The 11,657-nt window shown below is 30.0% G+C and overlaps 1 protein-coding gene across 1 annotated transcript in view; it reads left to right on the plus strand.

The window, feature by feature from the left end:
• LOC143226434 (U1 small nuclear ribonucleoprotein 70 kDa-like) overlaps positions 1 to 11,448 on the plus strand; it is a 42,817-nt gene extending 31,369 nt beyond the window's left edge. Inside the window, 5 exon segments of the mRNA XM_076457386.1 lie at positions 5,582 to 5,683; positions 8,297 to 8,387; positions 10,701 to 10,781; positions 11,036 to 11,171; positions 11,173 to 11,448. Coding sequence (XP_076313501.1) covers positions 5,582 to 5,683; positions 8,297 to 8,387; positions 10,701 to 10,781; positions 11,036 to 11,171; positions 11,173 to 11,439 — 677 coding nt within the window. The 3' untranslated portion in view covers positions 11,440 to 11,448.
• The last annotated feature ends 209 nt before the right edge of the window (positions 11,449 to 11,657 follow it).

The raw sequence follows: 11,657 nt of genomic DNA on the forward strand, positions 1-11,657 counted from the left end.
GTATTAAAACGTGTGTTTTGACTAGAGCGTTGCACTGCTTGGGAATTGACTTTGAGCTGAAGTGGAATATAGCTTCTACAACCTGAAATTAAGTAAGGCATTGTTACCTTTGGGTCAGTATTAACCCTTTTGTGATGGGTCACAGGTCAAAGGCCATGTTATTGAATTTGTTGATTTGCATTGAAAATTTTGAGCTATCTTATGATTTCATGTCAATGAACTTGGAATCGAATTGTAAATTATAATTTAAACTTTAATGTTATATGAGTTAATTTCTTAATTTAAAAGTAAATATTAAAAGAACACACCTAAACATAATTTTTATTGAGTCACCTGGTATGATGAATGCAGCACTGTTTAAAATTGTGTTTGTGATGTTAAGATATGAAGTCTGTAGGACTGTACAAATTAGGAACTCAAATTGCTAATATTGGTAAGACAGAATATAAAATTAGAACCTCTTATCTTTTTATTTTGCTGAGAAATGGTTTACATACTGTGGCCCCATTCAACTCTTTCAATATTTTTGGAAGTGATCCCTTGTATACTCTTACTACAATAGCTGATGTAATCAACTAATCAGCAGCTTAGATTGCCCCCTTTGTGGTTTTCTCAGCCAATTTAATCTGTGAAAAAGCTACCAAGTTTTTTCAAACCAAGATTTCATGAAGGTAGCTTTTGTTTTTAGTCTGCTTGAAGTTTCATATTTGTGGGTGTGTGATATATATAAATAACCTAAATGTTTGATATCCTCTGATTTAAGAGGCTTGGCAAACTGTGTCCAGCAGTAACAGACTATAAAGGTCATAACAAGGAAAGACAGTTGTTTGCTTTCTTTCTAGATTTATTATTTTATATTTTAAGAAAAATAAATTAATTTATTTCTGCATAATAATCTAGATACATCTATAATGGTTGAAATGTGACTGTGTATTGCAAAGTAATAGTTCACTAAAACACAGCCAAGATAGGTAAGACTAAAGATCAGGTTTATATTGGATATGGTAACATGTCAATGCAAGTTATGTAATGTTAGCTAGGCATGACTGAAAGGTCAATATAATTAAAAAAAAAAAAAAGTATACGTATAGTGTTAGGGAACTTAGTCTACTTAGACTAAACATGTGTATTTTCATGTTATAATAGTCATTTTAACATGAAAAAAGCATAATTTATATCTTTTTTTTTTTATGATGGTTACAAAGTTGTTCAAATAACATTCACCCACATGGTTATGGTATAGAAAACAAAGATTTGAATTGAGTTTAGGAGGTTTGAGATTATGCAAATAATATTAGGTTTTTGGGACAGAGAATGATTTTCTTAAACATAACATGAAATCACTTTGCACTTAGACTAGTAACGAAACAGACTATTTTTACAAATAAATCTTTAAATATATTCCATTAAAAGTTTTTTGTTGTTGTCGTGTGTACAAAATATGTAATCTACACTGAAAGTCTAACCAACTTTAGTGAAGATGCACCTGCTGTGTCAAAGGTTAGTGCAGATGTGTAGACGAACTAGTTTTTATTAAGCCGAGCCTGTTGCAAAAGGGTTAAAATGTTTTGCTTTAAATAGTATTGTTTAATTTTTAGTTTACTAATTTTTGAAGGCTACATATTTTTAATAGCCTGGCATGGCCAGGTGGTTAAAACACTCGACTCGCAGTCCGAGGGTTGCGGGTTCGAATCCCCATCACACCAAACATGCTCACCCTTTCAGCTGTGGGGGTGGTGTATTGTCACAATCAATCCCACTATTCATTGGTAAAAGAGTAGCCCAACAGTTGACAGTGGGTGGTGATGACTAGCTACCTTCCCTCTAGTCTTACACTGCTACATTAGGGATGGCTAGTGCAGATTGCCCTATTATAGTTTTGTGCAAAATTCAAACCAAACATATTTTTAAAGCCTCCCTGACAAATGTAGAAAGTCCATTTATAATGCATCCAGGAACCAGGAGTACTATGTTTCTATTTATTGTATTAGATTAAGTACTTTTTTTTCACTGCAACTGAGTAAGCTTTTCAGATAGCTGATATAGTTGTTCATTTTCAAGTTTTTGTTTGTAAATAACAATGTTTTATATATACATAATTTATATAAAAGTGTCTAAAAGGTAAAAAAATATAAAGCCAGAGAAAGTACCTATTATGAAATTGATTTTTAACTATAAGATTAGTTTCATTGAGTTTCAAGAATTATTGATGACTATGAGGAACCTTCATTTGAAGTAATTGTAAAGTTATTCCTATGAAGTGAATTGGCTCACTGATCCATGTATTTTGTTTTTCATTGGTGGCTCATTCTTGGAATAATAGTAGTTAAGACATCCACAGGTGTAATTCATTATGAAAACTTAACAGTGCAGTAAATTATTTTATGCTAATTTGTGTTGGTATTCAAAAAAACTTGATTCAGAATCTGTTACTTAAATGTGCTGAACAGTTCACCAGCAGAAAAGCATACAGGTTGATAAGTAACATTCATGCTGTGAAGGATTGACCAAATATGAACCAGTGGAACTTAAGTTTTTTTCATATTCCTAATGTGTCAAAAGTTAACTCTTGCAGAACAGTCTTGAATTCTTGTGATAATGTAGGAGAAATGTTTTGCAGTAAACTTATTTCCAGTATATGGCCTCCTGAGATCCAGTTGATGTGATAAACTTCATAAAGCACATAGTTTAACAAAACTTGTTTGTAGACAAAGTAGTGGTGTTTAACTTATTTAAAGAATATTCATGTAACTGGTGTACACTGATTAGAAAAAATTGATTCACCTGATTCAGTTCAACGGCACTGGATGTCTACTATGAACATCTGTAATTTATAGAGTAGTGTTAAAAACATCCTGTATGTTCCTTTTGCCATTATCCAAAGGAGTTCATGAAACATTGTTAGTGAATTGTTGGTATACTGTTTGAGTAGTGGTAAATTGTTAATCTAATCAGTGTGTATTATGTACAAAAGTAAATAGTTGAATAAAGATTATTGCAGCAACAGTGTATGTCGTGTTATCTTGTGATGAAAAATCTTGTAAGAGTTATTATGTATACATGGTTTCAGAATGTGAGAGCATATGTTGACAAATACTTGAACAAGATATTGCTGTTTCTGAAAGTTTGGTCAACAGCTGTGGATCGACTTGTTGATGTTGAGAATTTGGCTTTTTGAATAATAAATTGAACATGGAATGTAGTTCTATAAACAATGTTCCACTCACTACTTTATCTTGTCATTTCTTTACTCTATAAACTTGTGCAGAGATTCAGCTGAAGCTTCCACAAATACACAGGTGAATGTTAAAGTTTGGGTTTTTTCATAGGTAATAAATATTCTTAAAACATTAAGGTGTTTTTTATATGAAGTAGATAATGTGTTCATTACAATAGCATATTTAGTTGAGCTTTATAGTATTAAATAACTGTTACATAACAGTAGTGGAATATAATAAATATTTAGTAGTATAGATGTAGCAGGTTAGAGAAAGTATTGTGTTTGAACAGCTGTTCCAAAACTGGTAGTTTGTTCTTATACATTAAAATTCTTTAATAGACTTGGTATCATAGTTTTTATGTAATTTTCAGATATTAATAGTTTATTACGTTTTCATTAAATAAATATAGTGCTCTTAAACGTTTGATCAAAGCTTTAAAGTGAGGCAATAAGTGGTAAGTAATAAGAAGACAGAAGAGACTGAGTGGGATAGTAGATATCTTCATATTGATAGGTTGAATTGCAATTTTCGGGCTTGTGGTAAGTTTGGTAAGTTTGGGTAGTTCATTATTTTAAGAAACTATAGTGTCAGTGTTTCAAAGGCACACTAAGAATATAAAGTAGGTGTAGTTAACTTACTGTGTTTTGCTACTGAAATAAGATAATTTATTAATAGAATTTGAGCAGTTATGCGATTCATATTTTACCAGTTTTATTTCTGTTAAATTTGAAAAACATTTCTTTGCTCCTGTGGTACATCACCTTAATATCAAACTGACACTTAGCTTAAACTAAAGTTTGCTTGTAATTTACCACAGATAATACACATGGATTTACTGTTACAAGAAATTTTATTCATGGGAACTCCCAGTATGAATAACTTTGGGTTTACTACCAATACGATAAATATATTTCTCCTTCATTATTAGTAACCGTGATGTTAGGATAAAAACAACTGACTAGTTTTATTATTTGTTTAATTAACCATGTTACATGCACTGTCCAAATATTTAGTACTATCTTTTGCAATTTCTTTTTCTTGGGTGGTTAACTCTAACTAAAGATATTAAGGTCAGCATTTCACTAATTACTTGTATTAAACTTAGAATGTATAATGAAGTATTCAGGAATGTGTTGGCAATTTTGAAATCTATGGTAGATGAAAAACCATTTTGCTATAAAGCCTTCTGTTAAAAATATGAAATTGTTCATGCAGTTGGGAATAGTGTGAGAAGGGAAAAGGTAATGAAGTTCATTTAATACTGGGTTTTAAACTAGAAATGTTATGAGTCTGTGTTTGAAAATTAGAAAAAAATTTTAAAATGAGTACCTGTATTGATTTAAATTTTGAGGGAAATATTGTTGTGGTGTAGAAAAATTTATGTAACTAATTTTGGAAATAGGGGAAAAGTAAAATTGAACCTAGATTATCTCTTGAGAGGTATGCTAGCTTTCAAAAGCATGTTGGTATATGCAACAGTTGACCTGATGTTGTATCTGGGTAAAAAATCTGTTTTGATTAAAAGTATACTCTGTACAATGCACAATTTCTAGTAAAAATTGTGCATAATGGTGAAAATGTTAAACATCTTTGAAATGGTTTTCTTTAAGCTTAAGGTGTTGGTATAAATATTTTTATTCGGATATGGAATATTTCAGTTAGAGCTTAAATCAGAAATGTTGCTATATGCTAGGTTTAAACAGACATTTGTAAAGTACTTTTGTGTCTTCATTGCTTGTATTTTTATGCTGGGTTAATTTGTTTTAGCAGATGTAATAGTAAGACTTTTTAGTTCATGTGTTTATGTTTGTATATACAAGAGTCATGAACAGTACTTTCAGACAATTGTGACTGTTTTTGTTTGTAGCTTTTTAGGTCTTTGAGTATCATTTGAGAAATTTTTACTGATACTTTCATGGTGAAAATGCTCTTGATTTTGGTGTTAAACTTATGAAACCCACTTTAATTACTAAAGTGCCATGTTTAGTCTTTTTTTTTTTTAGATGTGAAAGGTGAGTTTTTGGTTTTTAATATAAATTGTAAATTTGCCTAAAGCCTACAAAAGAGGTAACCAGAAAGATAATACTTTTGTTTATAATGAAATCTGAAAGTAGTGTTCACCTTCCAAATCAAAATTGTAAGTGAAAATTTGAATTGTTTCAAGGTAAACAATCATCAGAAATTTTGTACTGAGCTAGTAAAGGCCCATTTATGAAAATTTGTTCAAAGAAAATGCAAGTCTAATATGACTAGTACTTTCTTGTTTTTGTAAGTACAGGTTTTCATAAAGGAAAGGTGAGTATGAATCTTCTGTTTTTAACGACAGTATAGTATATTTAATTTTAAATGTTTCTGTTCAGCTGCATATAAACATGCTGATGGGAAGAAGATTGATGGACGAAGAGTTCTAGTTGATGTTGAAAGGGGTCGCACAGTAAAGGGTTGGCTTCCTCGAAGGCTAGGTAAGGCTGTTTTAAACATTTATTAGACTGTCAATGTTGTTTGACAAGTTTCATAATGTAACCTTAATATTTAGAAGAGCTTAATGTTTATATTCAGAGTTAATCTCTGAACTGAAGTGAGTGTGTATTTATGAGGACATGTATTAAAATGTAAGTGATAATTGACTCTGATTTTGGTGTGAAAGTGGCTTACAGTTATCTTAAGTACAGACTCTTTTTTTGATGTCATTATTGATGTTAACATGAATCGTGAATCTTTTTTGGACGATGTGGTTAATTTACAGTAGAGCAAAGTGTAATACCAGCTAAGCAGTAGTCCACAAATGCTTTATCACTTGTAGGTATTAAAGAAGAAACAGAAGTTAAGATCTTTGATTTTAAAATAAAATTGATTGTGTATACTTTACCTATCAATTCTGATTTCTGATTTAAAAAAAAAAATAGAAAAATGAATCTAGTTTGTGTGTGTGTGTGAAAAAATGTTAGTTTTTGGGTGAACACATTAGCTATATAAATGTTAATATTATTTCTAATATTTGGTACTTATGTTTCTGTTGATAAGGTAAATTATTGTAATTGAAAATATTTTATTTGGGGATTTGTGTATTATTTTTGTTTCATTTTTCAGTGTAATTAAAAAATTAAGCAAGCCCAGTGTGTTGGGGTGATAGTTGGTGTAAATATGATATTTTAACATTTATGTGCAATAAAACAAAACAACAACAACAAAAAACAACCTATTAGAAAGTTTCCAGGATAACACCGAACAAAAACCATAAGTACTAACAAGTTTAAATACATTTGAAGAAAATTAGCAAATAATTTTTGTATGTACTGTATAAATGTTAGTCATATAAATCATGCTAAAATATGAATATAATCAGCAAAACTAATGTTTAAAACTTAAGGTGTTCTTTGTAAAGCTTGCATAAGAATCCAAGTGGAAATAGTATATATACCACATTCATTTATTTAATTGTTTCCCTGAGCATTTATTCTGATATATTGATTTCAATATGTTGCATCTTTATTTCAGGTGTAAGGAGTAAAAGAAAAAAAATAATTAAATTATTTTGTACCTATCAACCGGTGCCAGTTTTTCACATAAAGAAAAATTAAGCAAGTGTAGAAGATTGATTTTTTCTAATTTTATTTTTAATTCTATTCATAAGTGGGCTAACTTATTGTTTGCTTCATACACTATTAACTGTTACATTTATTATAAGTTTGTAACTTTTAATCCCCAAAAGTGCACCAGATTCTACAGTTAATTTGAATACTACAATTTCACAATAATTATTGAGAGATTAAAATAGTTGGAAATGATGAAATACATTAAAATTCACCTTGTTAAAATTGTTTTATTTGTGTCATAAGTGGAAGGGTGGTAGTGAAAATGAAATCAATTAGTTTTTACATTTTTCATTTTATTTCATTAACATATGATAAATTAATCTTTAAATACAAGTTAACTTGTTATTGTGTAACAACATTATCACTTGTGCAAATATTTATTTTATATAGTTTGGCAGGTAGTGAAATTTGCTAATTAATTATTCCTACAAAATGGCTAAGAAAAATTATGGGCAGAATACAAATAAATAGCCCATTATCTACCTTTTGTAGTTAACAACAAACATATTGTTGGTATTACTTGGATAGTTGGAATAACTAATATAAATAAATGTGGTATCTGGAAACCCTGATTTTGATTAGTTGATTTTCTTGTATCATCACATTAATAGATATATATTGAACAAGTATGAATCAACTGCTAGAGAATAAGTGAGAATACTAGTTAATGTTTAACTCGATCAATTATTTTATGATATTCTTCATTGTAATTGGTGCTTGTAGGCAATAGTTATTGCACAGTTCTAGTGTTGTTTGGCTCAAATTCTTAGTTATGTAAATAGGGACCTGTATGACTTGTCATTAATTGATAAGTCTAGAATTGTTGTAGAATATGCATTCAAAGTTAAAAGGGCATGCTGAATAGTTCAGTTTCCTATATAGGAAATGATGCAGCATTTGCAGCTAGTCTTTCAATATTTTAAGTACCACAATAAAAGGTGGATTAGGACTATTATATTTAAATATTACCCATATAAACTTGGTCAATGGGGAAAAGTACTTAATTGTAGTACCATAATGTGCTTTTCTCAGCAACTGTTGTAAGAAGGTACACGAGAAAAACATTAATTGGTAGTTGTGACTCAAGATTTTGTAAATTCACTGGATATCAACAAAGGGGTACATTTTCCTAAATATTTTAATGTTTCTTACCAATAATTAATATATCTGAAAACAAACATTTTGCTGAATTAAGTCTAAAGTTTAGATATATATGCCATCATGTGGTTTGTGAACTATTTTTCTAAAAAGTTATTTATACCTTCTTCCTAACAGTGAAAGAAGAAATGTGTGGTAGCATCTAGTTATTCATAGCTGATGTGTATTAATACTTGATATAAGTGTTTAATTTGGATATTTGTTGTTGAAATTAGCAGGTTAACAGTCAGTGTTTATTTTGCTGTTATTGATGCAGTTATAAATGAATTAATGTTTACAAGACATTTGAATATTTCTGAAGCATGTGATTTTATCCAAAAGGAGGAGGACTAGGGGGTACCAGACGTGGTGGACCAGATGTCAATGTTAAACATTCGGGAAGAGATGATGGACGAATGGACGAAAAATATCTGTAAGTCTTACAAAATCTCTCTGTTTTACCTTTATCATTTAGTATCTGTACTTAAAAGAAATATTCATTTAAACTTAATATTGGTAATATTGTAAGTAATTTTTTTTATGGACTTCTTATGCTCAAATTTTTTTTCCTTGAAATGACATTTTTGTTTTCCAAGTCCTCCTACAGATGTCACAAGGTTGGTTGTATGATGATGGGTAGATGTAGTGACCTATGTTTTGTAGAATAACATTAATGATATGTATGTTTCTGATAGGGAATTTGCTTTTCCATACTTGGAAGTTTTATTAAACTTATATTTTTCTGATCTTGTATCTAAGATTGGTTTTAAATGATAGGATTGTATTAGAAACATTTTTATATATAGAGAGGGAGGGACTGGAGGTTCTGAAGTTGGGAATGTTTTAAGGGTTTTTATGGACTATGTTAGTTAGGAAAGTCTTTTCCAGCAAATTGAAATTTTTTATAAACTTTGTATTTTCTTGGAATTTTTTTAACTTTTTAAGACTCCTATAAAGAGTATTGATGCTTTGATCTGTATTGAAGATAGTGGAAAGTGTTAGGTGTCTTTCTGTATACTTCCAGACAGATATTTTATCAGGAGGTTGACAAGGAGGAGTTGTTGGACTTGTACCATGGATTGTATGCTAATCCATTGCCTTATTTGTTCAAACCCAAGAATATTAAAATTTTAATATTTCATTGTCATTATATACAACTTTTTATATCGTTTACATATCAGAAGCTGTACTGTTTAAGTTGTACTAACTAAAAGGGTGAGATGTAGAATCTATGTAAATCGGTGACAACTGAGAATTTTTATAAACATTCCCCATTGAAATTAAGAAATGGAAACTTTAGGTTTAAATTTGAATTTTTATGTCAGTGTTTTAATACCACATTGATGCACATTGTTGATAAAGTATGATTAAATTTTCAATGTAACATTGTAAGAAATGAATGCACAATTGACCATTTTCATGTATAAAGGATTAAGGTGTTGTGGGCATTTGGTAAAGGTATTGTGAACATATTTCCACATTTGAAATTTGAATTTTGTGGATCACAACACCTTTTGTTTCCAACTCATAAACAGATTGTTAGGTGTAGAAGATATGGGAATTCCATAGTAAACATGAGGTAAAAAAAGGTGTGCAGGATGACTTCCATAAGTGGATCAACTGTTTACAGATTGAAAAATGGGTCACTCTAGTTTATTACAAATGGAGTGAATCTCCAACCACTGTACTTGTATTAACACTTTCATTATGAATTGGGTGGAATCCACCCAGCTTGTTACCAATGTTTACAAAATTTGTTATTGCAGGTTTTAAATAAAATTTAACCACTGAATATCTTTCATAAGTGCAAATACCTCTTAGGCAGTTACTTTTATATTTCATAGAGAAGAGTGTAAAACAAGATGATACTGTAAAGATTTTCTGAAAATGTTTCTTCAGAATGTTGGCTGTTTAATATGCAGAACACTTTTTAAGATTAAAAATACATTTGTGCATCAGAAAATTTTCAAATTTCACTTGTGAAATCTAACCTTCAGATAATTATCAAATTTTTAAGAAAAAACTTTTTCTTGTATTTTCATTGTTATATCAGAATAATGTACTTGTTTTGTATATTTGACCGATCTTATAATGACCATATTTAAAAAAAATGCTTTTTTTTGTTTTAGAATTACTTAAATTCAGACACATGTTTTATTTAAATAGCTCAAATATCATAACATTTATACAAATAAATTTGACATTAAGTATGAAATCATAGATTACATATAATTCAAAGTTTTTGTATTATGTTTACTTTAAGTTATAAAAACAAACAAACGTGTAACACATCTAAACATTGATTTTTGTGTGTCATGTAAAATGTCAAATGTAGCATAGGTTCAAATTATGTTTATCAAAATATAGTCTGTAGTTTTGTACTAATAAGGAACTCAAATTGCTGATAATTAAAAACTAGAATATCAAATTAAAACTTATCTTTTCCATATGCTGTGATATCACTAATGTACTGATTCAAACACAGTGGCATGCACACCTTCTCCTTTGAATTTTAGAAACAGTACCTTGTATACAAAATATCTGTTTATATCTTAACATTAAAGGATGCTTTTAAAATAGATCAGATTTGTTTAACCAGCAATTTGCAAAGGACTTAATGCTTATAGTCCTTTCAAGGGATATAGGTTTTACCTGGCTGGTGTTTTAGATAATTTAAATTGGAGTAATTTGTGATACCTACTATTTTATCTTTGAGTATACTTATTCTGAAACCATATAATACTAGGAGTGACCGTGGTGACCGGGAAAGGGAGAGGGAGAGAAGAAGAAGTAGAAGTCGTAGCCGAGAAAGAAGGAAGCGTAGCAGGTATGGTTTTAACTTATTTTGTTAACTTTACACTTTTTAAATGGCAACTTCATGTGAAACTTGACATAATTTCATAAATGTTAAAAAAACCTGCCTGTTTTCAAACCTTTTTATTTAAAGAGTAATATATATATTTTTAATCCATAATATATACTTCTTTTTGTACTTAAGTTTTTATTTTATCAGTAAAGATACTTTGCCAAAGGTATAGTGTTGCTGATCTGCAATTGCAAAGATGTGTCTATTTGTAACAGGAGCAGAGACCGCTATAAAGATCGTAGGAGGGATAGAGAAAGACAAGCAGAAACTCCTTTAGAAGGAAATAATGAAGTGGTATCTGAAAATGACAAAAGGAAAAGAAGTCGGAGCCGTGAGAGGGATCGCAAGCGTTAAGCGCAGCCGTAGCCGCGAACGCAAGAAGAGAGAGAAGGAAAGGGAGGGTCGGCGTGACAAGGAGGGAAGAGTAAAAGTAGAACCTGTTTTGAAACCAGAAATTAGTCAGGATGGGTACTCGTCGAGTAGTATGGGTTATGAAGGTGGTGACTTTAACTACAATGCTGATTCAGCTTATGATATCAAGTATAATAATAATAGCAACAACAACAACAATAATAATAATGACAACAATATTGAAGAATTTGCTGAGGAAGGTTTTTAGAAGGAAAAAGAATTCTATAACACATTCATGTTTCTGTTAAGTGCATCAGGAGTAGCTTGAGGAGAACCCCCATCCAGTTTACTTAAGTATCATCTTTTCTTAAAGTTCAGGCTAGTTAACATGAGAATGTTCTACATTTAGCTTTATGAAAACATCGTGGCTTCTTTATATTATTGATAGCTGATATTACTAAGTACTATTTTAAATTAGGCTCAAAT

This window comes from Tachypleus tridentatus, chromosome 9, assembly GCF_004210375.1.
Source record: "Tachypleus tridentatus isolate NWPU-2018 chromosome 9, ASM421037v1, whole genome shotgun sequence".
NCBI lineage: Eukaryota > Metazoa > Arthropoda > Merostomata > Xiphosura > Limulidae > Tachypleus > Tachypleus tridentatus.